We start from the raw sequence: 27,061 nt of genomic DNA, 5'->3' as shown, positions 1-27,061 counted from the left end.
GAGCCTGCTGCAGGTGAACTGTGTTCCTGCTGCCATCAACGTCCACCAGACTGGGACTTGGGCTGGTGTTACTTCTGGCCTTAGGAACCATCTTTCCCCACAACCACTGTGCTTCTGTGGCTTGTGCATAGAACTCGGTATAGCAAAGGTGACTACTGTCTAAGGCAGGCGGGCCTGGCAAGATGAGGGAAGTTAGGCCGCTGTGTCCAGCTCCAAATCCCAGGCCGAGCAGCCCATGCTCATTTTTCTCAGCTGATAAATGGAGGTAATAACAGTACCTATCTCATGGGGTTGCTAGGAGGGCTAAATGTTATTAACAATAAAAACAAAAACTAACACTTACGGAGTGTTTATCACATGCCAGGCACAACTCTAAAGAGTTTACAACAGGGTCCTCCCTGGTGGCGCAAGCAGTTAAGATGCAACCTATGAGGCTATACCCAGCCACTTCAGCAGAAGTTCGAATCCCGGCCAGGGAGCTGACCCACATGGCGCAGCAGACCTCTCTTGTCTCACCCGCTGCCCACCTCAGCAGTGTATTTCAGTCAGTCTGCCTGCTCTGCTCCCCACTCTGTCTCTGGTGAATCCTCTCACCCACCCTCCCCCCCGCCCCCGGTACCTCTGGCCTGTACCTCAGTTCTTGTATGGATAAATAAATAAAATAAATCTTTAAAACAAAAACAAAAGTTGTTTATTTCTTAAGCCCGATCTGCCTCTGTTGGTAAAGAATAGTAGAATGAAAAAAAAAAAGAATAGAATGACTCATGGATTTTGGAAGAGTCCTAAAATTGTCTCCAGAAACTTGAAAAAAAATGAATGTTCTCCTTCCACTCCCCTTTCTTAGAATTTGTTCCTTTTAACCACCCAGACAAGTCACCCTATGTGATCTTTCTTCTGCCATGCGTTGTTTCCACTTTGCCCTGCCCTTCCTTAAGACTTCCCCCACTCCATGCTTGAGGGTATCTGGCAACATTGTCCCAGGAGACCCAGGATGACAACCTGGGAGGTCAGGGACTCTCCATCCACAAGCAAGCCTAGGGCCCACATTTCTTAGCATCATTGCTAGGTTGGCCTCCTCAGCCATTTGATAGGCACTCCTGGTAACAGGTGCTGCCATCTCTGGGGGTGAAGACTCACCAGCACTGTTGGCCTCCGACTCCAGCAGGTGGATGTCATTGCAGTCTGCCAGCGAGTGCTCCAGGCAGAGCTGCAGGAAGCGGGCCTGGGTGCGTGTGACTCGCTTCAGAAGCGACAGCAGGGCCACTGTCTGCTCACACTCATTCCAGCCCTTGAACCAGCCAGCAAGGATGCCCACCTGGTCTCGGAACATCATGGTGCCAGGCCTGGGGCCAGGGTGGGGGGGACGGCGGTGGCGAGGGCCAGCGCCGTCACATGGTCTCGGCTCTGAGCTCCTGTTACCTCTCCCCTGAAGGCCAGGGCTTGAAGATGCTCCGTAGCGTGGTGAAGAGGAGGAAACCTGCTCACATCGGGGGGAGGTCTTGGTCCAGCCACACCTCTCCAGGCTCCTGGAAGCAAGGAAGTCAGGGAGAATCAGGAGGTGAAACTAACTTAGTGAGTGTTGACCAACGGGACCCTTCAATCTCCAAATCCAGGGGAAAGGGCTGATTGGGACTCAGAAATCTATCCCAGAGACTAAGGTCTGAATGTCACAGAGCCAAAGGAAGCAGATTTAAAGCAGGGAGTAATATTTTCCAGAAATGGGAGAGAGGAAAGGCTGTGCACCATGGGAGAAGATCTGATTTCATGGAGAATGCTCCCAGCTGATACTACTAAACAGACGTTTGACATAACTAAGCAAGCGTGTGCTCTCCCAACCTTGCCAGTCTCTGGCCACCTCCTCTGAGAGGTACACAGAGAGACTGTTCACCTGCTAAAAGCACACCATGGACTCTATTAATTCAAACTAAGACTCACAAGGTTAGGATGTGGGTGGGTGAAGGGGTGGTGACCCCAGGAGGGATGTCAGGTATGTGGATAGCTACCTGATAAGTAACTTTCTGGGGGCCTAAAGACAGAGTGTGGACAGAGGCCTTTTCAAAGATCTTGAATAGGGCATCGCTCCACCTTCAACCTAGCTCTCCTACTCTGAAATAGGAACAGCTCTGATCTCTCAGATCCCACCTATCTCGGCTTTGAAGTGACACTCTCCCACTCCTCTTCATTGTCCTAAGGCTGTTCCCGACCCAATCCCTCTGAGTTGGAAGGTCCCCTTCACTCCCAGAGATTCAAGCTTGTCATCCAGACTCTTAAGAGCCAGGAGGATGCCAAACAGAGAAAGGGAAACAAAAGTCAAAAACTCCTGAGCAAGAAGGCGGACAAATTCCTCTTTTAGACAGGCACTACGTCAACTAGGCAGACAACAGGCCTATTCTTCAGCTGACTGGTTTCTGGACACTACTCTGAAAACTTTTTTCTCAGTGTCTCAAGCTCCAGGTCTCCACTCACATTTCCCCTGTCTGTCTCTCTTGTGACCAGTGCCTTTGGCTCCATCCCCAAACCACATTTGGCTCCATTCCCCTCTGGCTGCCAAGAGAACTGAGAACCCCATACAAAGACCCATTGAACCGGCTGGGCTTAGGTCTTAGGGAGCTACTGCCATCTCCCTGAATTTCCACGCTCCTGCTGAGGAAGGCCCTGAGGTGCATCAGACAATGGCTGTGACTCACCTCTCAGATCCTCAGTGACACACCTGACACGCCTGACCAGAGCATACTGGCCTGGCCATCAACCCCCTTAAGATATTAAGAAGGAAAAGTGTGTGGGGGTGGGAGTTGGGCGGGGGAAGGGGGGGAGGGATAAAACCTAGCTCCAAATTAAATAAATTGGCAGAGTTTTTTTTTAATGGAAAATCAAAAGTTGCCTCCCTGGCTTAAAATTCTCCAGTGACTTCCCATTGCACTTAAATAAAATTTAAACTAAACCCCAACTTCTCATCTTGGCCCACAAGGTCCTGCAGGACTCCTATGGCCTCTCCAAACTCATCCTGTATCAAGTTCTTTCTTGTTTCTGGAATCCTCTTTCCCCAGACTTATCTATGATTGGATACTACTTGTCACTCAGGTCTCAGTTCAATGTCACTTCCTCAGAGAGATCGTCCACGGTTCTCCAAACTAAGGAGTCTCTCCGTTGTCCTTATTATATGCTATTTGATTTCTTTTATATAATTTGACATCCACAGACTTCATTTATGTTTGTGCTTTTTTCTATTGCCCAGCAAAATGCAAGCTACATTCTCCTAGTGCCCAGCAGAATGCCTGGCACGTACAAGGTACTCTGTTGGTTGAATGAATGAATGGCTAAAAAGGCACAAACATGGAAGCCACACTTGGGACTTCTAATACCCTGAGAAGATAAACGGCCCACAGAATAGTAAAGGGATTTGGAAACCTTAAGAGAAAAAACCAAAGGCACTGGAGAAATTTCCCCCAGAGAAGACAAGACTCAGGGAGAGTGGCGGGCCAGACTTAAGACTATCTGAAGAACTAGATTTGTATTTTCACCCCAGAGGAGAATCAGGGTAGATGACACCAAGTTACAGAGGCGATATGGGATATAGGAAATGCTGAAAGTCAAGAAAATGCAGTTCTAGTCCTGCCCCAGTTAGTGACTCACTTTGATCTTTGAGCTAATTTCTGCGTCCCTTCTCTAGAATGTGCGCGACAGGGAGCTGGATGGGCTCAGCCGTGACAAATGTGCTTTCCCTGACAGGCTAACACTAATCGATTGGTAGTGGCTGCCTGAAGAAGTGAAGCAACGGGAAGACCCTTCAACGGGGAAGAATTAATAAACCGGAGCCCACCTATACAATGGGACAGTATGGAGCTAGGGGGAAAAATGCTTGATTCTGAGAGCAGAATACAAAAAAGTTATCTATATCTCTACATAGCACCTGCTCTTTAATGACCTGGAGGGATATCCATAAGCTGTGTAATAATATGCACAGGAAAAAAAATCATAAACAAAAACTCTTACATATCTTACACATAAGTATCTGTATATCTATAAAGAAGGGTGCAGGAAAAAAACACCCTAAGCTATTTATAGTAGTTACCTTGGGGAGAAGAAGGAATTACTAACACTCTTCCCTTTAATAACTTTGTATTACGGCACTAGTTGCAAGTACACACTTACTGCTTTTGTCATTTTCAAAGAGGACTTTAATTTTTTTTTTTTTTAATTTAAGATCAAATTCTGGGGCCTCCCCGGTGGCGCAGCGGTTGAGCACTGGGTTGCGAAACTGCCCGCGGCCTCTGCGGCTCCAGGCGCCGGTTCGATCCCCGGCTGCTCCCCAGCCACCGGAGGAGGGTCCCACATGGCGCGCAGACCTCTCCTGCCGCCCGCTGCTCCCCTCAGCAGTGTACTTCGGTCCTTCTGCCTGCTCTGCTCCCCGCTCTGGCTCTGGTGAATTCTCTCACCCTCCCGCGCTTCTGACTGTACCCAGTGCATGTATAAACAACAACAACAACAACAACAACAACAACAATAAATAAAAATAAAATAAATAAAATAAATAAACATGCCTCTAAAAAAAAAAAAAAAGATCAAATTCTACTTTCTGGCTCAGTGAAAAAGAGTATTATGATAATCAATGTTTGTTGTTAACATAGGATGGATGAGTGGTAGCTCACGTGCCTTGCAAAAATCAGTTTCCCTTCCCAGCTCTAGCATTTTGTGGCTTTTGGTCCCAAGGAGACAGCAGTTGCCTCAACATAAGGAAGGATTTTAAAATAATGTATCTGTCCAAGAACTGGCTGCCATGTGAGGAGGTAATAAGCTCTCAGGCTGCTGGAAGTGGTCAAGCGGAGGCTGGATGAACATCCCCTGGGAGTGGGAGGGATTCCTTCACTGGGTGGCAACTCTTCAGCTAGAAGGACATGTTACTATTTCAGAAGGAACATTTGTGATGGGAGGTTTGATATGCCAACAGCATTTACTGGTAAAAAGATGACCAAATCCACAAACAGACCAAAGTTGTGCACTCTTTCTCATAAACCCTTTTACAAGGTTGTAACTTCTCCTAAGCAACAGCAATAGGTCCCCCAAATAAACTGTTGACTAAACATTAATCTAGCTTCTTCCTCCAAGTCAAATATTAGAAGCTAAGCCTTCGGACAGAGCGGGGTCTCAAACACGACACAGGTTTTGAACAAAGCAGGCTGGTGAGGGCTAGGATGAGTTAGAAAGTAACACACCCTGGCTAAAGGAAGAAGTAACTATTTAGCTCTAGTCAACTGCTGCCATGTGGGAATGTAGATCTGAACTGTCAGATCTTTGTCTCTTTTTAAGAGGAGCTGGTAATCTGCATTTTTAAATAAAAGTCATATTTAGATGGCAATTCTGAATTACTATACAGAACAAACCTTGTGACCTTGGATGAGCTGGACATAAACTTGGGCGGGGGGGTGAAGTCAGTTAAGTATCCCTCCCTTAACCCTCTGATTTACACCTTCAAGTCACCCACTGCTCTGTGAACGTGACCGTGACCGGTAAAGAGGATCAAATACCTGAAGATGGCTCAGACAGTTCTCAGTAAACACTGGGGGCTTTAGAGAACAATCACTTTTAAGGAAGCACCATGAAAAAAAATCATCCCTAAAGAAGATCACTATGACTTGTAGACAGGAGCAGGACACCGGTGTTTAGTCTGGATAGCGACTATCAGAGGGTCACGCCCCCCAGCTACCTCCTATCCGAGGGGGGTGGCAGCAGTGAGAAAGGAAGACCTGGCTGGGTGAACAGGGAGGAGGCATCAGCACTGGCTATTCTAAGGCATCTGACTGTGGCAGACTGGCTTGTAAAACGTTTATTCCCATCTCCTGGTACCAGCCCCCTAGGTTTCCTTTGGAGAATTTACTGTCTTTCTTGGCTCTAGAACTAGACATGGAGTAAAGCCTGGCCAAGGAAAGTCCACCCTCGATTTTGCTGGAACTACCGGGGGAAAATAGTCCTCAGTTAGGGTTGCTAAGATTACAGCTGTCCTGATGTTAATGATGACCGCTTCCGCTACCTCACGGTGACAGCCTGCCTCAGAGTGAAACCAGCAAGGGTGAAAGCGCAGTCAAGAGATGAGGGCAGAAAGAATACCTGTTGCCATCACTCTACGACCTGGATCCAGCTAGCCTGAAGCCCTCCCCCAAAGCTCCAGGTCCCAGATTTTTCATTTACATGGACCAATAAATTCCTCTTTGGCTTAGGTCAGTTTGATTTGGATTTCCAGCACTTAAAAGTTGAAAGAGCCTTGACTGCTCTCATATAACACAGAATTCTCTACTGCTTGGGTCTCTTTGTCCTCATGTGGCCAAAAGACATTAGAGAAGAGAGAAGAGACATTAGAGAGGGATCCCTTCAGCAAAAGTGTCTCAAACAGTCCAACAGTACCACTGCCATATTTGAAGGGGATGAAAGAACCTTCTTAGGAACCATCTACCTACCTACCCTGGAGGGTAGGAAATGGAGGCACAAAATGGCGAACATGTTCCAGGAAAAACTGCCATTAGGCTTCTTTGGCCCCCAACAGTGAGAAGGGGCCACGGACAAGAGATGCTTCTGGGGGCCAGCTCTCATTTATAAACAATGCACAGTCAGACCTGGCTAAAATCCGGATCTCCTGCTGATACTTATTTGCGGTGTTGACCTAGGCAAGTAACTCAGTTTCTTCCAAGTGAAGTGTGTTGTAAGAATGAAATGAAACAATGTATATAAAAATACCTAGCATGATGCTTAGCACATCTTCTTATCGCATATTAAATGTCATATTCATATCATATATTAAACGCCATATTCATATCATATTAAACGCCACGTGTGCCGGGCTAACCGCTTTCCATGGGTGAGCTCATCTGATTCTAAAACCTCTCCCCGCCCCATCTCTCCTTCACACATGTTATCCTTATTTTAGAGATGGAGAAACTGAGACACAGAGGAGGTGAGTTACGGGCTCCAGACTACATGGCAAAACTGGGATTTTCAAGGCCAGGCGGCCTGGCTTTGGGGCCTCCTGCTTATTCCTGAGAACCATGCTGCCACTGCCTGGAAGTTCTCTTCCACTATCTAGAAAGCTAAATTAAAGTTCAATTCCAGGGCCACCCTGGTGGCGCAAGGGGTTAAGACACAAGCCTCTGCAGCGCCGGTTTGATCCCCGGCCACCAGCGAGGGTCCCATATGGCGCGCAGACCTCTCCTGCCGCGCCCGCTGCTCCCCACAGCAGTGTATTTCATCAGTCTGCCTGTTCTGTTCCCCCCTCTGGCTCTGGTGAATTCTCTCACCCTCCCGTGCTTCTGACTGTACCCAGTGCTTGTATAAAGAAATAAATCTTAAAAAAAAAAGACAACCAACGAAGCTGTCCACAGCCAGTGCAGCACAAGTTCAATCCCCATCCGGCCAGGGAGCTACCCACATGGCGCAGCAGACCTCTCCTGTCTCCCCGCTGCTCCCCTCAGCAGTGTATTTCAATCAGTCTGACTGTTCTGTTCCCTGCTCTGTCTCTGGAGAATCCTCTTACCCCCCTGCACCTCTGGCCTGGTTCTTGTATGCATAAATAAATAAATAAATCTTTAAAGTTCAATTCCAACATTGCCGGGCTAATAAAAATTCCTATTTGCCTTCCCACCTGATCCTAGTCCTTCCACAGCACCCTTCTGGGCCTCTGAGGAATTCACATTTCATGAATAAGGTAACAGACTTCTTATCTAGGGTTAGCTCACTATGCTGACCTAAAGAATAGGAGAATGTCAGGAGCCAAGGGAGCTCAACTTTTTACTTATAAAAATCAACTATTATTTGCAGAAACTCCTAAAATATGTACATAACATACACACATATATATACCATGAACTTTTGTATGAATGGTCCTGGGAAAGGGATGGAGAGGCGGGGAGAGGTCTGGTAGGCCCTCTCGGAAGTTAAGCCCAGCCTGGGGAGTTATGGCAAATGCGTAGAGAGGAAGCGGGTATACCTCCCCTCGTCCCCTCCCACCCCTCCGCCCCCCTTAATGTACTGACCTCTCCCTCTAAAATGCTGTCTTTGGCTCTATTTCTCCTCTCACGCGGGAATGTAATCAACTGTCTAGATGCAACAATTACCTTTCTGAAGACAACTCAATTTCTTAAGTGATCTTTGACTTCTCCTTTTCCACAAGATCTAGTCATTTTGTCTTGATGATTCTTTTTTCTTAATGTCAGCTAAACATGCTCTCCTTTTTCTTTCCCAAAACTCAAATGGATCTGAAACCAGACTGTGCTGGAAATGTAACTCTACCACTTACTACTGGCATTTGGGCAAGTGATGTGCCCGTGCTATGCCTGTTTCCTCATCTGTAAAATGGGTTCAATAGTAGTCCCTACTGTTGCAGCGCTGTGAGGCATAAGTACTGTCATGCAGTTGTTAGCTAGTATAACCACCCTGGATTCTGATTTCCTCTAACCCTATTGTCAAGTTGTTTTCTGCATGCCCCAAATTTATTGGCTTCTCTCCATTTTCACTACCATTACCAGATTCAAGTCACATTTCATCTCATTTGAACAACCGTATTGCTTCCTAACTTGTCCCCTGCTTCCATTTTGCCCATCTTCCTTGTAGACACTGGTAAACAGTCTAGAATAAAAATCAGATCACATCACTGTCTTTCTTTAAAAACCTTCTCCCTGAAATACTTCTCCCAAAGATCCTCACAGAGCTGGTTTCTTCTCATCAATCAAATCTGGGTTCCTATGTGCCCCAATTTTCTTCATCTCCCCAGCAGGAAGGAGTCTTTGGTTTGAGATCACCACCAAGAAGTATTCTTGAAAGGTTGCAATTCTTCCAGAAATGCCGAGTCTGTATTATTTGTTGATACAGTTTCAGTTCATTAGCATAGCACCTGGCATATAGCAGACTCTCAATAAAAATCTGTAAAAAATTGGGGCCTCCCTGGTGGCGCAGGCGTTTGAGCGCAGCGCCGTGAAGCTGTCTGCAGCCTCTGCAGTGCCAGTTCCATCCCTGCTGGCCATGGAGCAAGCCACATGGCGCGGCAGACCTCTCTTGCAGCGCCCGCTGCTCCCCTCAGCAGCGTATTTCTTCAGTCTGCCTGTTCTGTTCCCCGCTCTGTCTCTGGTGACTCCTCTCACCCTCCTGCGCATCTGGCCTATACCCCGGTTCTTGTGTAAATAAACAAATCAAAAAAAAAAAAATTTCCCCGCCTCTTTCCGCATGTCATGATGCTTAGATGAGAATGCCCCGCGCCCAGACCCTCCTGCAGCCAGCACCTTCTCACCATTCAGGACCAACGGTCACTTTCTCAACTGCCCGCCCTCTGCACAGGGGCCACTGCGGCCCTCTCTGTCACACTACTGACTTAATTCTTCACTGCGTATATCACTATTTGTCTACACATCCCCTCCCTCATCAGAATATAAGTTCCATGCGTTCCCAGGCCTTGACCGCTTCATTCACTGTTGTATCTCCAGCTCTCAATACTTAAATTGTTTAATTGCCAGAGACATTTCAGACGTGCAGACTCTCTACGTTGCTGCTCTGTGGCTTGCCCTCAACCAGACTGCTCAGTCAATTTACACTAACACAAAACTAAGTTCTATTCATGGTAATCTACTAAACTCTTTCCCAAGTTCTTCACATGGGAAACCTAAGGCTGCAGTAGGGGACTGAGCCACCAGTACTCCTTCATCCACCACCTGAGGTGACCCCAAACCAGGCCGGCGGCCATACTCCTCTCTCTCCCGGTGAGTTCCCGAAGGAAAGTCTGGTTGGGTCAGACTAGCCATAATCTCTGTGGATCCAAACAATTAGACTGGAGAATGACTGGGGATACAGACCGGTGAGGAAGGGGTCTACCACCAGTGTTCAGGAAGGTCATGCGATAGGATCACATTCCTATCTGGCTCAGTAAACAAGAGAGTTAAAGGATATAGATCTCCAAACATGTCTTAAAGGATCTCTGTCATCAACTCTCATTTATTCAAGGAAGAAATGGTTTTCAAATTGGGGCTCTCTGGAAAGAGTTAGTTCTTCCACTGAGGCTGCTAAGGAGGTAGAATTTAAGGTTAGGGCTGCTGAGGATCATCTCTGTCACCACAAAGCAGTAATCTGTCGAAAAAGAAGTTAACTCAATGGAGAAATTACTGAGATTGTTTAAACTCTGGATGCAGCTTGGTCTGAAGCCATCCTAGCTCCGGGATTTTTAGTAACATGAACCACTTAATACTCTTTGGAGTAAACCACTTTGAGCTAAGGTTCTGTCACTCATGTCTAATTTAAGAGCCCTGGCTGGTAAGAACTATTTGTTTTTGCTAACACTGAGCACTTATATGCAGGATATTATTTTAAGCACTCTATATGTATTGACTTATTTAATCCTTGTACTAATTCTATGATGTAGGAGATCACCATTACCTTTACTTTTTAGTTGCGGAAACGAAGGACCGGAGAAGCCCTAGGTTACCATGCTGGTAAGGGACAATGTGGGCGACGAATCCTTTCCAGCCTAGGCCTGCACAGTGAAGGGGCGCTGCAATGCCCCACCACACCCAACCCGATCCTAACAGAAGACTCAACTCTGACTCAAGGCACTATCATCTTGGGATGGACAGGGCCCAGAAACCTTATTATTTGTGCCACCTGTCCTCAGTTTCATCATTTGTAAAATGAGGACAATGGCAGTTTACCTCACAGGGTTCTTAAGAACATGACATGAGATAATACATGTGAAGCACTTAAACAGCAAAGTGGCAGATGATAATTACACAATAAACAGTGGTCATTAATAGTATTACTCTCTGGGTCACTACAGAGCAGCTGGCAAACACAATGCAGACTGAGGAGATTTGTTTTATCTCTGCCCCTTAGGTGGAAAGATGTGCCATGAATGAAAGATGAGGTGGCATTTTTGATTTGGACCCATTGCATATGCGGTTTCCTCTGCCTGCGGCGCCTATGGAACACCACCCAGTCCAAATACCACCTTTCCTGTGAAGGTGCTCCAGTTAAAGACTTCTCTCACTGCTGAATTTTCACAGCATATAATTTTTACCTCATGTTCTGCCCCACGTATATGCCCAATCCCTCTACTATACTGTGAGCTCTCTGAAGACAGGTCCCAGTATTTACCCTGTAATCTGTTTCCTCTTCTCTACCCTAGAGAGAACCAGAATCCCTTGAGGAAAGCTGAGAGGCCTGTGGGGGCCCCAGCCCCATAAAGGCTGAGGGGAGCAGGGATGGCCAACAGGATGAGATGAGGCAGGTCACCAAAAATAAAACCTGGGGTAGCTCCGAATGAGGAGATAGCACGAAGTCCCAGAAATAGGATCAGGTGGGGCAGACAGCCTCTCCTAGGAGGGGGCTGGGAAGAGAAAGGAAAGTAGATGAGCGAAGAGGAGGAGGCGTGGAACGTCCATTGAACCTGAATCAGGTGTGAGGTCTGAGGAACTCATAGATTTCTGCTCAGCTGCAGAAGGAAGAGCTGCTCACTCTTCAGGGCTTCCTGATCATTTACAAAGTGTAGATCCTACCCGCAGAATTCAGAGAGGAACAAGCCACACCCCCAGTACTTGACAAACTCTCTGTCCAGTGAAAGCGAGTGGGCAAGTGCTAGAAAAACTGGAAGGCAGAGGGTCCTCTACGAAGTGCAATGGGAGGCTCTGGGCAGCAGGACAAATGAAAATATTGCAGGGTGCCCTAAGGGAGAGACGCCTTGATGGAGACGAATGATAAGAGAGATGAGCATGTGTGTTCCAGGGGGTAATGACTGAAGCAGAAACAGTCCAGGTGGGGGCACAGGCCTGTGCCCAGAGAGCCAGAAAGAGAACGAGCTGAGGAAAAGCTGAGCAGGAACCATTTAAAGGTAGCATCTGAAATAATTGCTCAGAGGGTGGGGTAATCTTGTGGAGGAGCTAGAATCCTTTCAAAGAGCATTCAAAGAGCGTAAGGAGTCTTTTGAAGGATGGGTACTTCACAAAGGGGACTTTCAGGGAAATGCGATGAGTTCTAGGGTACAAAGGCACACCCTGAGGTTATCAGGGGGCTTTTTGTGAAGGAAAGGGAAATCCTCCTACAGGGACTGGTTCTCAAACTTGAGCATGCTTTGTCATCACAGGGTTCCTGAAAACAAATTTGGTGGCTCCTATCCCCTGGTTTTCTGATTCAGCAGGTCTGGGCTGGGACCCCAGAACTTGCATTTCTAACAAGTTCCCAGTGAAGCTGATGCTGCTGGATCAGGAGCCATACTTTGCGAAGCTCTGCCTCATTCTGAGATTCTTTAGTGAGGAGGCCCTCAAAGGGTAAAATGACAGCTTATGAAAGGAAAATGGGGGGAATGCTCGAGTCTCAAAGGACGGAGTTAGGAGGCTCTCAAACTCTGAAGGGAAAAGGGTTCTGAGAAAAAGACCTCTGAGGGTGGGATCACAAGGGTGCAAATGTCTGCTGAGAACTTTTTTAAAAGAAGGCATGGAGGCTCTGGAGGGAGGGAAATTGTTGGGGGCCACTGGGGAAAGGAGATTCAGATATGAGAAGGGGCCCTAATTTATTTCAGAGAAAAGGAAATGAGAGGGTGTAAAATAGGGGCTTTAAAAGGGATAAATCTGATAAGGTGCTGGATAAATTTCCTGCTTATGTCAGAGAGGGAATCTGAGGAAGAGTTCTGAGGAAGTCTCAGGATGTGCTGGGAGTTGGGGTGTTGCTACAGGCAATTTTGGGGAAAATGCCTTAAAGGGCTTCTGGGGGAGGTGTGACTTCTGAGATGATCTTGGATGTACTGGAGCAGGACAGAGGTCTATTTAGGAGCAACTCCTCAGAAGGCTCAGATAGGGTATTCAAAAGGGCACACCGGGAAGGTGGGTTTCCTGAGGGAAATGTCAAGAGTATTTTTTCAGAAAGAATTTTGGGACTTTCTAAGAGCAAGAACTCAGAGAGTTATTCTGAAGGAAGACAGGGTACATGTGGGGAGGTGAGGGTCATCTGCAGAGAATGCTAGAGGATTTGGGGGAACCCGTGAGGGAGAGATCAGGGAGAAAAAGTTCTAGGAAACAAGTTGTTAAGGCAGGAATGGTGAATCAAAGGGTGGTGCTGGGGGTTTGAGGGCACATCTCAGGTAGGCTTGAGGTGGCTGCTGAGGTCACTGAGATGCGAGGAGATCTTGAAAACTGGCATCTCAGAGGGGCCATGAAGAATGTCTTAGGGTTAATAGGGGTTGCGAGGAGGATCTTTAGAAACTTCATCTAGAAATAGATCTAGAAGAGGGGATTTTTAAGGACCTCAGAGAAATTATGATGGAACTTTTCAGAATACTGAAGAAGAAATTTTTAGGAAGTGCAGTGTGGATGTTTGGGAGAGACTTGGGATCCATAAAAGAGATTCTGGAGGATGCTTCTGGAATATTGAAGAAGAGTTCAGCGATTTCAGGTGATCTCTGGAAGAGACCTTTACAAGTGAGAGGGTCTCGAGCCTTTTGGGCTACATGAAGGTAACCTCCAGGGTGTTTCAGAGTGGAGCGATTTGCAAGACAGGAGGAGATTCTTTGAGATCCCTGGAAGGATCCGAAAGGATGGCTTTGGGATATGTGACGGGGGAGTGGTTGGGAGGTGTTTTGGGATCTGAGGCCATTTCAGGGCATCTGAGGTACATTTTGGGGCAGTATTTCTGAAGGAGATTTCTAAGGCACACGAAGACATTCCAAAGGGTGAGTGTGTGGGGGGAAGGGTTCTAAGATTTGGGGGCCAGAAATGGAAAAATCTCCAAGGCGATTTCTGGTATGGGGGTAGGTGGGGTGGAAAATTCTTGGGCTATGTGAGGGGGAAGTCTGGGGGAGACAGCTGGGCTACGCCAAGGAGGTCTCTGAGGGAGACTTCTGGAATGTGCGGGATCTGGAGGGGATTTCAGGGAGACTCTGAGGGAGATCTGTAGAGCTTGTGAGGAAGGCTCCTGGAGAAGATAGCTGACACATATTGCTGGAATATATGAGGAGCGGCCTCCGGGGAGTATTTTTGGATGGAGGAGGAGGATGGGGATTCGAGGCCAAAGAGGGGGTTCTCTGAGGAAGATCGAGGAGACCTGTGACGGTCGGGGGAGAGGACGGGGGAAATGTGCCGGTTTCTCGGGAAGACTTTCGGGTCACGGGAGGGGGATGGGGGTTTTCAGGGAGTCCCTGAGGCAGAGTTTGGGGACCAGCGGGAACGCCCTCCAGGGAGGTGTCTGAGGTAGATCGGGGGGCTTCACGAGGAAAGGTCCCCTGACCGGGCCCCTCGGCCGCCCCGAGGGTGTGAGAATCCCGGAGGGAAGCTTCTGAAGCGGCCTGTGAGGGCGATTCGCGGGACGGGTGGGGGGATCCTCTCGAGGGTCGGGGCCGCCGCGGCCCGCGCTCCGCGCCCGCCACCGCCCGCGGCTCGGGGTCCCTGAGGGGGCGGGGCCGCCCGCGCGGCCTGGGGCGCCCTGAGGTGAGCCCCGCGCGCCCCGACCCGCCGCCGGCCCGCGTCCGCCCGGCCTCGCCCGCGACTCACCGCCTCGGCCGCCGCCGCCGCCGCCGCCCGGGCCTCCTCAGGCCGCCGCCGCCGCCGCCGTCGCCCCCTCTCCGGGCCGCGAGCTCCCCTCCCTCCTCCCGCACCGACCACCGCCGCCGCCGCCGCCGCCGTCGCGCTGCGTCACCGCGCCGTGCGTCACCGCCCCTGGCCCCGCCCCGACGGGGCCGCCGCGCGCCGGCATTAGCTTACGCCGCGGTGACGAACGGCGCGCCCGCCAACGGGCGGCGAGGGCAGCCCGAAGGGCGGGAGGTGTGCGCAGAGCAAGGCAGGGTCCCCGCGGAGAGGGGAGCGGCGGGGGCCGAGCGAGGCCCAGAGCCCGCCCCCCTCGCAGCGGGATTGGCCGGCCGGGGGACTGACGGGTAAGAGGCTCGGCCCGAGTCTCGGGCCGGGCGGGCGGGGAAGGGGCGGGGCGCGCGCGACGTTGCCCCGGGCAACGAGCCCGGCGGAGCCGCGATTGGGCCTCCGGCCCGGCAGGGGGCAGTCGGGCCCGCGTCGCCCTCGGCGGCCTGAGCTAAGTCACAATTCCTGACTCAGGCGTTCAAGGCCCGACTCCCCGCCCCGCCCCTACGTCGCCCCCAAGGCCCCGGCGCTGCTGTGCCGGGGTCTGGGATACGAGCCGACGCTCCCGGCTTTCTTACCGCAGCCCCTTCCGAGCCTGTTACTTCGTCTCGCAAACAGGAATGGGATCAAATAGGACAGAGACGCTGCCCACATAGCGCTGGGCCCAAGAGGCCGTAATAAACGAGGCTGTCGCTACTGTTCTGTAAGCTGTTCATTTCCACACTTTCCTGGATCGCTGTGAACTAATGAGAGCGAGGGTCCTCGCCCCGGACGCTCTCAGGGGATGGAGGCATGTGGTCAGAGGAGCTCAAGGAAATGCAGTAGGGGTCGAGGGTAGAGTTCTAGGCAGGAGCGAGGGGTGAGAAATGAACCAAGGCAGATGTTTGGCTACCAGTGGGGTCTGGACTTGACCTGAGGACACTGGAGAGCCATGGAAGTACTTCAAGCTGGCAAGGTACGGTGAGTGGAGGGTTCGGAAAGGCATTTCTGGCTTCTCTGTGGAGGACGGGTTGGAGGGAATAGAACTGGGACACGGGATCCAGGGAGGTAGCTGGGTGGGGGATGGCATTCATGCCAGGGGGGGACGGGAAGAGGAGGAGGTGCCCTTAACTGAATGAACTTACCCTTGCACTGGCTAATCGCAGAGGGGAGAGAGGGAGAAAGACCCAAGACAGGGCGTTCTGACTGGCTCTGTGTGTGTGTTCCCTGAGGAGGAGACCCAGGTCTGATGCTGAGCCCAGTGTGGGCCTCTCAGCGATGAGGTGCAGAGGCTGCACACCCCCTGGATCTGGAGCTTAAGAGAGACAATGGGGCTGTAAAGCAACATTTGAGGATCATCAAAGATGGTAATGAAAGCTGTAGGACATAGTGACCTAGGCTGCTGAGGGTATAAAGGATGAATGGTGGAGACAAGGACCCTAAGGAACCTTGAGAAAAGGGGACATGTCAGGTTTGAGCCAAGGAATTGACACTCTCAACAGACTGCGATGGAGCAGGCAGAGGAGGGAAACCAGGAGAGCCTGGCATCACAGACACTGAGGAGAGGCAAGGGTTGGCGGGAGCAAAGCCCCATTCACTACACACCCCCTACAACCCCACAACAACTGTCACACCACAGAGAATGGTTCATTGATTCATTCAGTGATATTTCTTGAGTACCTACTATGTGCCAGGCAATGCTCAAGGTGCTGGAAATTCAAAGACGAGCATGGCAGGCAGAAACCCCTGCCTTCGTGAAGCTTATATTGTGGTCAGGGGGAATGAACAATAAATAACACACTGTGGGGCCTCCCTGGTGGCGCAAGGGGTTAAGACGCAACCTATGAAGCTATCCGCAGCCACTGAAGCACGAGTTCGATCCCCAGCCAGGGAGCTACCCACATGGCGCAGCAGCTCTCTGCTGTCTCGCCCACTGCTCCCCTCAGCAGTGTATTTCAGTGGATCTGCCTGATTTGCTCCCCACTGTCTCTGGTGAATCATCTCACCCCCCCCACACCTCTGGCCTATACTCCAGTTCTTGTATGCATAAATAAATCTTTAAAAAAAAAACACACTGTAACTTGGTGTTACTTGATAAACATGATGCCAGATAAGGGGATGGAGAGGTGAGGCCTGCCCTGTTTTCGGTCAGAAAGATCCTTTGATCAGGTGAGATTTGAACAGAAATCTGAAGGAGTAAAGGGTGAACCATGAGGGAAAAAGGGATTCAGAAAGAGGGACAGCAGGTGCAAAGGCCCAGTGGTAGGATTATTCAAATAATAATCTGTGCGAGCTGTGGGAGTATTTGAGACAGGGGGTGTCTTCTGACTTGGGTTTAGTTAGAAGCTGTCTGACAATCATGAAGAGTAGAATGGGGGGTAGATTAGGAAGCAAGTTGGGGGGACTACTGGGAGAATTCAGGCAGGAGATGAAGGTGGTCAGGACTGGGGTATGGGCTGCGGAGAGGGATGAAGGGGACAGGTTCTGGTCACACTTTGAAGTTCAGAACTGACAGGTTTTGATGTATATCGTCAGAGGAAAGAGAAGGATCCAGGATCCTCTACGACATCCAGATGGGGATGTCAGGTTGGCGGGTATTGAAGGAGTCTACAGTTAGGGAGAAGTTCAGGTTGGAAAAATGATCAGGGAATTCCCTTTGAAAGCCAGGAGATGAATGAAATCAGGAAAGAAGGAGGATGGAGATGAGCTAGGGCTGAGCTCCGGGACACCCCTCTGTTAACAGAAGGATCAGCCAGGGAAGTTGAAAAGGAGCAGTCAGAGGAGTAGGAGGAACGCCAGCCCGGAGGGGTGTCCTGAGTCATTTCAGGTGAGGGTGTGATGGCTGATGCCAGCTGTAGCTGACAGGGATGGTAGATGAAGACAGAAATGACGCTGCAACTGGTGGCCTCTGCCACTGGTGGCCCTGACGTGGGATGGGAATGAGAGTCTGTGGCAGAGGGTTGAGCAGAGGAGTCGGTTGGGAGGAGGCAGCCAGTTTAGGTGATTCTTTCAACAACTTTTGCTGAAAGGGGAAGGAAATGAAGAGGCAGTGGCCGCACAGAAACAGGGGCTGAGCGTGTGAGATGGAAGAGAGAGTACTGAGCATATAGCTGAGGGGAAAGACACAGCAGAGAGGGCTCATGGATGGCACAGGAGTCGGAGAATGGTTGCCCTTGAGTGGGTGGGAGGGGCTGTGCCCAATGCCGAAGGAGAGGGGCTGAGAGATTTGTCCACTACTGTGGAGGGCGTGGCACCGGGGGTCAGCCGAGGTAGGGCTGTGAATATTCTCATATTTCCTCACTGAAATGCGCAGGCCCTCCTGTGAATTATTTTTCCTTTATATGACAGGATATCACATTGATTTGGGGGGAGAATGTGTGTAAGTAGATTACATTAGCTAGGTTTTTCATTTCAGGATAGGAAGGGGGGCAAATCAAAATGCTTTTAATTAAAAAACAGAGGAGTGGTCTGACAGATGGGCTGTCACTGTCATAGGGTCAGATAGGTTGAAAAACTTCAGGAAAAAATTCGCTGTCGGGCCTCCCCGGTGGCACAGCGGTTGAGCGCTGGGTTGTGAAGCTGCCCGCAGCCTCTGCAGCGCCGGTTTGATCCCCGGCCGCCGGCGAGAGTCCCACATGGCACGCAGACCTCTCCTGCTGCGCCCGCTGCTCCCCTCAGCAGTGTACTTCGTCAGTCTGCCTGTTCTGTTCCCCGCACTGGCTCTGGTGAATTCTCTCACCCTCCCGTGCTTCTGACTGTACCCAGTGCTTGTATAAATAAATAAATCTTTAAAAAAAAAATTCACTGTGGTCTCCTGTCTCCCTTTCCCCATCAACATAATGGCTGAGGGTCTGATCAGCAAATAACTCTAAATTCCCTTTTTCTGCATTGGGATTCAAATAGTCCAAATGGGGGGGGGGAATCCAGGAGGGCTTCCTGGAGGAGGGAGGCAGGCACAAACTAATTGTTAACCTCTACTGTGCACTGACCACAATGGGAGACACATGAAGCTCTTTCAGTCTCACGACAACCCTGAATCAGCACTAAGAAGTTCCTTAGCTCGGGTCACACAGCAATGCTGCATTGGAATCCTGGTCTGAGTGACTGCAAGCCTGGGAGGTCCTGCTTAGAGGAGGGGAAGGAAGGAGGGGGAGGAGCCTTCTGTGACAGTTGTCTCAGAACAGGCATAAACAGGATGTGGTGGTAGATGAAACCTTTCCCCTACCCTACACCCCGCCCCCCAAGTGCTCATCCCCACCCCTAGAAGACTGCAGAACTGAGAAAAGAAGAGACCTGTGGACAGAAAAGTCATGGTCAGGGGCTGGGATGGGGGAGGGGAGGGTAAGGGTCAGGGGTGGGGTTGGGCTGGGAAGGTACCTGGGGCTTCCCAGCTGAAGGACAGGGGCTGGGAGAGGGACCCCACTGTGCCTCAGGGTCTCTCTTGGGGAAGAGAGATGGTGATTCAGGGTTTTGATCCAGGCAAGCAGGCCCCTGGGTCTTCCTGAGTGTCGCATGAGGGTACCGAGTGCAGCCTCTGCTCTGCACCTAAGCTGTGGGTCCTGATCAAGAGCAGCCAGGGCCCCGGGACAGGGCGCATTCTGCGGGCACACACAAGGTCTCACGCGGGCCGTGGCGACCCTTCACCCCATTCGAACATGGCGACATGGGGTTTGAGGAAGGAGGCAGGGGCTGAGGCCAGCCAGGCCTGCTCAGCTCTCTGGTTCCATGCAGTCCGACTCCCTGGTGGTGTGCGAGGTGGACCCAGAACTAAAGGAAAAGCTGAGGAAATTCCGCTTCCGAAAAGAGACAGACAATGCAGCCATAATAAGTGAGTACTATTTGCCTCCATGGAAGGGGCGCCGGGGGCCCGGAGGGAGGGCCGGGCTGGTGGCACCAATGGCTAGGAGGGGCGTCTAACCCTGCTGTGCTCCCCCACACAGTGAAGGTGGACAAAGACCGGCAGATGGTGGTGCTGGAGGAAGAATTTCAGGTGAGGGGCTGGTGTGGATGGACCCCTGCAGGGTGGGACTGGGGGGACTTTTTTTTTATTTTAAAGATTTGTGCATACAAGAGCTGGGGTACAGGCCAGAGGTGTGTGGTGGGGGGTGAGAGGATTCCCCAGAGACAGCGTGGGGAGCAGAACAGGCGGATTGACTGAAATACACTGCTGAGGGGAGCAGCGGTGAGAGGTCTGCTGTGCCATGTGGGTAGCTCCCTGGCTGGGGATCAAACTCAGGTCGCAGTGGCTGGGATAGTGCTAAGACTTTAATCCCTGTGCCACCAGGGAAGCCCCTGGATTCAATGACTTAATCCTTGTTTAGAACATAGTAGATACAGTGGATGCTCAATAAAATCAGAACGATGATGCTAATATCTTATTGGCACTTTAGAGTTCCAGATAACTTCACCAAAAGCTAGCAGAAATCCCCTAACCAAGGGCAGCCTCACCCTCTCTTGGCCTAAAGGTCCTTGTCAGCAACAGGGATGATGATAAGGCTTACTTCCTAGTATGGTAGGAAGGAGCGAGGAGGGGGTCATTTGATCAGGGAGGGGGATTGGCCAGGATCCAGCCTCCCTCACATCTTCGGAAAGAAGTGTAGCAAGGGGATTATGATTTGAAACCAGATCCAAATCCGGACTCTGCTGCTCATTATCTGTGCAAATGAGCGAGTGTCTTTAACTCCACGGGGCCTCAGTTTGCGGACCTGTAGAGTGGGCATACTAAGAGGACTTTACCCCACGGGGTGATGGGATAGCTCAGTGGGTTAATCCACATGTGTTTCTTAGACCAGTGCCTAGACATTTAGTGGTTTTAACAGTGGTCTCTTTCTCTTTCTCTTTCTGTTTTTATTTTGTTGTTGCTCCAGAACATTTCTCCAGAGGAACTAAAAACAGAGTTGCCGGAGAGACAGCCCAGGTATCCTGGGGGAAGACAGGGGAGGGTCAGGCCACAGTGGAGGAGTGATGATGAAGGAGGGACTAAGGGCTTCTCCATCCTGGGGCTCAGGGACCCCATGTTTGATGCCAAGAGTCCACATACGAGACTATTTGTTTACATACTAATATTTTTTTACTTATTTTTTTGGGTCAATTTTTGGTCTCAACGTTGCACTTGCTTCATTTAAAAAACAATGACATTTTGCTTATTTTTCAATGTTTGGAAATGCTTTGGGGAGCAAAGGAATGATCTGGTCTTTTAACGATTAGGGAGAGTCCTGTGGAAGTCACAGGAACCTGGTGCTTTTTTTGTGGGGAGGATCTCTTTGATACTTAAAAAAAAAAAGAGAGATTTATTTATTTATTTATGCATACATTAACTGGGGTGTAGGCCAGAGATGCAGGGTGAGAGAATTCACCAGAGACAGAGTGGGGAGCAAAACAGGGGTATTGGCTGAAATACACTGCTGAGGGGAGCAGCGGACGAGACAGGAGAGGTCTGCTGTGCCATGTGGGTGGGTAGCTTCCTGGCCAGGGATTGAACTCGTGCTGCAGTGGCTGCTGATAGCTTCATAGTGCTGTGCTTAACCCCTTGTGCCACCAGGGAGGCCCTTTCTTTGATACTTTTATGAAAACTGGTCTGTTTGGAGTTTTCATTTCAACTGGGGTGAATTTTGGGGACCCTAGGACTTTGAGCCTCAATCCCAGGTAGTAAGTCTCAGCCAGGACAGTAACAAAGGGCCCCGGACCCAGCAGGAACCTCACACTTTGGGGTTAATCCTCCATAACCACCAGCCATCTTAAATTCTCCATCCTTTTATCTTTGAATTTGAGTTTGGTGTCAAGTCCAATAGGACCATGCTGGGGACTTGGAAGCTTGGATCAAACTCAGTTCCACCTCCCCTGGATGGGTTCTCAGCCACTCCCTCCCTCTCTGGCCTAGTGACCCCTGGCACCCTCTGCTGCAGGCAGGGGCCCGCATGCTGATTCAGGGAGGGGCAGGGGCAGGGTTGGAACACACCTGCTTGACAAATTCCAGGGGCCCTCGTAAGCATCTGTTCCTCCCTCATCACCACCACCACTGCAAGTGTCCCTAGGCCCAAGATAGCATGACTTTAAATATCAAATTTAAGACTTGATCGGGCTGGAGAGAGACTGATGAAGAAAGGAAAAGACTTCCTGCCTTTTGAACAAAGGGCCCCAGACTTGCATTTTATGCTGGGCTAGTCTGAGCCTGGACTCAGTCTGGTCTGGGCGCTGGACAGTACGGTGCAGTGGTGGACTTCCTGCGGTTCCACCCATGCTGAACTTTCTGGGTTCCGATCCTCCCTCCAGACATAGAACTTGGAACCAATGACCCCACCTTTGGGGACATATTACAGATGCCTCAGTTTCCGTATCTGTAATATGGAGATAATAATAGCAGCTATACTCCAGAGTTGTTGCGAGTCAAAAAATAGTCACTGACTGTTATTATTTTGATTCAGTTATTGTGTTTGAAGTCAGTTCTTGGGGCCTCAGTGGTTAACGCAAGGTTTTCCTACTCAAGCAAGATTTCAAGGTAATGGCCGCTGGGCCTGGGATCCAAAGTTCCAAGCTCAATTTCCCTTTCACTGGTACAGGTTCGTGGTTTACAGCTACAAGTACGTGCACGAAGACGGCCGGGTGTCCTACCCCTTGTGTTTCATCTTCTCCAGCCCTGTAGGTGAGACACAGCTTGACCCTTCCTGGGAAGAGGGCCTTAGACACCTGTGTGAAGTGTGTAAGCGTGACTCTGGGAGAGCAGGTGTGAATGTGACTGCGTGAATGAGTGTGACTGTGGACGAGGCTGTGTGAACATGTGCAGGCATGAGTGTGACCGGCCAGTGTGTTGCACAGGTGGTGCGAGTGCTGGGAGGGTAGTGGGGTGAGGTGGAGGCTCAGATTCTTCAAGAGCCCATGGGTTCCCATAATTTCAAGTCCTCCCACAAACCTGGCCCGCCTGAGCTTGACCTCAGGGCCCTCCTTAGAAGACTCCTCGGACTCTTAGAAAAACTGCAGGGCCTGTGAGACATTACTAGGGCCTTGGGGAACACCCTGTGCCCCCCAGCTATGCACCCTCTTTTCCATACAGGCTGCAAACCTGAACAACAGATGATGTACGCGGGGAGTAAGAACAGACTGGTGCAGACGGCAGAGCTCACGAAGGTCTGGGCCTGGAGGCTCTAGAGAGTTAGGGAGGCAGGGGCTGGGGGTGTGGGGGTCGGGGCTCCTGGTCTGGGGGAGAAGGGGGGACCTCTTTTCCTGAGCGGATCATAATGCTGACCTCTCCCTGCCCAGGTGTTTGAAATCCGCACCACTGATGACCTCACAGAGACCTGGCTGCAGGAGAAGTTGTCTTTCTTTCGTTGACCTATGGGTTGGGAACCCAAGTTCCTGATGTCTGAGTCCCCAAAGAATCTGGGGGCTTGGATCCCTAGGACCTGAATGTCTGAAACCTTAGAGGAATTAAAATGCAAGATTTTCAGTTCTGCTCAGTTTCTGTCCTTTTAAATCAATTTCTGTTCGCACTGGGTGCTGGATGGCAGTCCCTGCAGTACCAGTGTCAGGCCAGCAGAGGGCAGGCAGACCAAGTGGACCCCTGCTGTGATCGCGGGTTGGGTGGGGGGGCACTAACGCACACACCTTAGAATAAAGAGAATACCTGTTTTCCTGAGAGAAAGGGAAGGACCATGAGGGTTCCCTGGAGGGCAAAGAGGGCCCAGTCTCCTGGAGGAATTGAAGGACTATGTGACCCCTCAGAGGGGCCATTCTGAAGGGGGGCCGAGGGCACCTGGGGCCTTGAGAGTAAAGGAGGCAGGGGGTCTATTTCTCCTCCTCCCTCTCCACCCCAGCTCTAGGGGCTAGCAGGCATTCGCTTGCACCAAAGCTACTGTCCTAGTGAGTCCCAGACAGGAGGAATGTAAAGGCAAGAAAGCCAGTGCAGGGGCAAACATAATTGCTTCAGGGGCTCAGAAATTGTTGGGGTGGCAGGTTTGCATGGCTGGGTTAAGCCTGAGGACCCTTCAGGGTTGGTCCACCTGCAGGTTCTTCCTTCTACTGGTATCTCTGTGCGTTTGAGTCTCTCAAACTCTTTGTCTCCGAGGGACACTAACTGAGCACCCATAGTGTGCGGGCAGACTTCCCAGATGGACAGGTCTCCAGAGACCAGCGGCTCTTTCTGTCTCTAAGCTTTTCCCCCTTGTCTCTCCGATTGTTCCTCTTTCTGTCCCCAGATTCAGGGACCTGGGAGCTCCCCCTCCCTTCACCCCTTTTCAGGTTCCCTGTAGAGAGGTGGCCGTTGCCATGGTAACAATGACACAGTGACCTTGGGCCCCGGGCTGCCCCTCCTCCAGCCCTGTTGTTCCTGGGGGAGGGTCCAAAAACCCTGCTCTAGCCCTTCCCCCTCCCAGCCTTAGCACACCACCCCCTCCTCACCTCACGCTGCCCCATCCCTTGCTCCCTGGTCCCCAGTCAGGACAAGCCCTTTGCATGAGGGATTCAGGCTAGAACCACTCGACACTATGCTATAGAGAACTCCTTTCTGCCCCCATTTTTCTGTGGGGGGGAAACTTGGGCTTGAGCTCTTCCTTTTGACACTGACCTGCTCCCCCCTCCCCCCACCTCACCTCTGCGATGTCTCTAGTCCTCTCCCTGATCACACACTCAGTCCCTGGTGCTAGAGGCATGAGGAGGTGAAGGATTGAGGATAGGAGGGTCTGTTGTATGAAGAGGTCAAGCAACTCCCAGCCCAGGAGCAAGAGAGGCAAGATAGTGCAAGGTAGGCACTTAGTGATCAAACAAATGATAAACTTCCGATTGAGGGTCTCCTATGTGCCAGGTACTTCTATAAGCACTTTACTGGCATTAACTCATTCAATCCTTACAATACTCCATGAAAAGGGAGCCATTATTACCCCCCATTTACAGATGAAGAAACCGAGGCACAGAAGCCAAAAATATTTGCCCAAAGTGACACAGCTGGTAACCTGGCTGTCCAATGACCACTGCTTTTCATGAGTTAGTGATTTAGGGAACCACACCCTTCTTTTCTTCAACCTATCCCCTCCCTTCCCATTCCTACCACCCCCCACCCCACCCCCGACCCCCATTTTCATTTTCACCCTCCTTCTCCTCACTCCAGAAAGGCCCACAGTAGAACTTCTTTCTGCATCTAGGCTGCTGATTGCAAACAATCCAATGGGAAAAAGGCATGTACGAAGACTTGCCCAATCAGGAGCAGGGAGTTTGACAAGCCGGGACCAACCAAAGAGGATGACTCTGAGGGTCCAATACAGAGTAGGTTTGGCTAGAGGATTGTGAAGGTACCAATCAGAGAGGCCACAGCAGACTATGCTACCCAATGAAGTGTCAGCAGGATGGGGTGTGGCTTTAGGTTTGGGGCTACTCCTCTGAGAGGTGGTTCAAACCCAGACCTCCTCCTCTCTTTCTATGAATCTACTTTTTAGGCTGTTACAGATCCAGGCTCCCCAATATTTTTGAATTCAGGTCCTAGGCTTTCCCTGTTGACCTTGAATGTGACCAGGGGTGATGGTGGACAAAGGCAGACTCTACCTTAGGGCCTGAGAATGGAGGACCTGGTCTGGGCAGCAGAGTCCTAGCTGAAAACTAGAAACGAGGTGGTGGGGGGGGGGTGTGGAGCCTCAGGTGGAGGGGTGGACCTCAGGCTGATAAGTGAGGCTTTCACTTGAGGGAGGGGGGACAGGCTGAAGACTGATTACTATAGATATCAAGGTAGGAGGGTGGGACCTACCATTGGTCTGATAGGGCTGTGTTTGGGGGGTGGTGCCTTAGCGACCTAGGTTTGTAACAGGGTGGTCCCCAGGAAAGGGGGGACCACCTGCCCCTCTCCCTGCCCTGTAACAGGTTGGGGAACAGAAATAAATTGTGGGAGAATTAGATTGGTCAGGATCTACTTCAGCAGCCCTGGGGCAGGAAGTACAGCCCCAGAGAAATATCCACGCTGTCTACTTCCACCTCTTGCCCACTTTTTCAGGCCAACTCTCCTTCCCTGGCCTCAGGGAGATTCTCCAGCTGCTGGGGTCTACCCCTTCTCTTCTGGTGCCCCCAGGCTGGGCTCATGTATATCCTTGAGAGTGGCCCCTGCCGTAGGTCTAGCACCCCAGCAAACAATCAAGAACACATGTACTCCCAGCACCTACTGGGTGCCAATTGCTATTCTGGACACTGCAGAAAATGGGTACCCTTGCACCAATTAGGAGGGCTTCATATCAATGACTAGACAATAAGAAATGAATGATTAAATAACTAAACAATGTAGGTAAACAAGCAAATACAATCTTTACCACAGTGAGAAGTGCTATGAGGGAGAGAAAGCCAGCGGATGGGGGTACCTGTTGGGGGCTAGTTTTTTAATTGCCTCTTTAGTCTCTAGAAGTCTCCTCTTGTACCCCCCTCAACCCCTCAATATTTATTATGAAAAATGTCAAGCAGGAAGCAAAGCTGAAATAATGTTACAGCAAGGGGCCTCCCTGGTGGCGCAAGGGGTTAAGGCACAGCACTATGAAGCTATCGGCAGCCTCTGCAACACGAGTTCTATCTCCGGCCAGGGAGCTGACCCACAGTGGTGTATATCAGTACATCTGCCTGTTCTGCTCCCCACCATGTCTCTGGTGAATCTTCTCAGCCCCTGCACCTCTGGCCTGCACCCCAGCTCTTGTATGCATAAATAAATGTTTGAAAAAATGTTACAGTGAATGCTAATATACCCACCTCCTACATTCTACCATTAATATTTTACTGCCCTTACATCATCACCTCTCCATCCACCTATCCATCCATCCATCTTACTCTTTATGTCTTTCAAAGTAATTTGCAAACATCAGGACATGTGGCAGGGTGTAACCTGGGGGTGAAAAAGGAGGGCCTCCCTGAAGAGACATCTTGAACTAAGACTTGAATGAAAAGAAGAAATCAGCCATGGAAGGTGAAGCAAGTGCAAAGGCCCTGGGGCTGGCATGAGCAAGTATGTTTCAGGATGGAAAAGTCATCACTGTCTCTCATTTCTCTTCTCTTGCTCTGCTTTTCCTCTCCTGTCTATTCCAGATCTGTCCTCACCTGCTTCCCCCTTCACCTCCTTCCCGTTCTGTCTCTATGTCTGTGGCCTTGGGCAAGTGCTTAAACTTCCTGTGGCCCAATTTTTCTCTTCTGAAGACAGGGCTAGTGATGGGACCTCATCTGCCTGCTGTGCAGAATGGACGCAGTCAGAGACGTGAAACCCTTCCTAGCACATAGTAGGGCTGGACATGTGTTGTTCCCTTTTGCTATTATTAGCCCTTTTTCGACTTCTGTCCTCCCAGGCCTGGACCCCCAAGCCCCAGCAGGGAGCAGCAGGAACCAGGGTAGGGGTGGTGCCTGGGTGATGGTGGAGTCTGGGGGATGATGAGGGCCCCTAGGGAGTATCTCATGGTTATGAGTGGGCTCAGGGTTCACCAGGGAAGGGCTCTGCAGGGGTGCCCTTGATGGGGGTCGGGCAGGGCTGACTTGGTGTGATGATATGG

The 27,061-nt window shown here is 50.6% G+C and overlaps 2 protein-coding genes across 6 annotated transcripts in view; one reads left to right on the top strand and one right to left on the bottom strand.

The window, feature by feature from the left end:
- Positions 1–22,742, bottom strand: part of SAMD4B (sterile alpha motif domain containing 4B) — a 44,966-nt gene extending 22,224 nt beyond the window's left edge. For 2 of the 5 annotated variants that reach the window (XM_037516532.2, XM_037516533.2), the window contains exons 1-2: positions 14,505–14,657; positions 1,138–1,526 (exon numbers count right to left, since the gene is read on the bottom strand). In XM_037516532.2, coding sequence (XP_037372429.1) covers positions 1,138–1,333 — 196 coding nt within the window. In that variant the 5' untranslated portion in view covers positions 1,334–1,526; positions 14,505–14,657. Of the gene's footprint in view, positions 1–1,137; positions 1,527–2,466; positions 2,739–14,504; positions 14,658–22,623 lie in introns of those variants that run through there. The other 3 variants (XM_054697169.1, XM_054697168.1, XM_054697167.1) reach the window with 3 other exon arrangements.
- GMFG (glia maturation factor gamma) lies at positions 18,745–22,999 on the top strand. Its single transcript, XM_037516536.2, has 7 exons — positions 18,745–18,877; positions 19,296–19,392; positions 19,505–19,554; positions 20,432–20,481; positions 22,124–22,206; positions 22,615–22,688; positions 22,821–22,999. Exons 1-7 carry the CDS (start codon positions 18,875–18,877, stop codon positions 22,890–22,892), a joined length of 429 nt encoding a protein of 142 aa, XP_037372433.1. The 5' UTR covers positions 18,745–18,874; the 3' UTR covers positions 22,893–22,999.
- The last annotated feature ends 4,062 nt before the right edge of the window (positions 23,000–27,061 follow it).

The sequence above is a fragment of the Talpa occidentalis genome, unplaced genomic scaffold (genome assembly GCF_014898055.3).
Source record: "Talpa occidentalis isolate TD23 unplaced genomic scaffold, MPIMG_talOcc4v2.1 talOcc4.17, whole genome shotgun sequence".
Lineage (NCBI taxonomy): Eukaryota > Metazoa > Chordata > Mammalia > Eulipotyphla > Talpidae > Talpa > Talpa occidentalis.
The sequence above is the reverse complement of the archived record's forward strand: the minus strand, read 5'-3'. Positions and strand labels throughout refer to the sequence as shown.

What these genes read in the sequence shown, in the direction of transcription:
- GMFG (XM_037516536.2), top strand. An exon ending in TGCTGGAGGAAGAATTTCAG is followed by an intron (nt 19,555 to 20,431) that starts GTGAGGGGCTGG and finishes TTGTTGCTCCAG; the next exon opens with AACATTTCTCCAGAGGAACT. An exon ending in TTGCCGGAGAGACAGCCCAG is followed by an intron (nt 20,482 to 22,123) that starts GTATCCTGGGGG and finishes TCACTGGTACAG; the next exon opens with GTTCGTGGTTTACAGCTACA.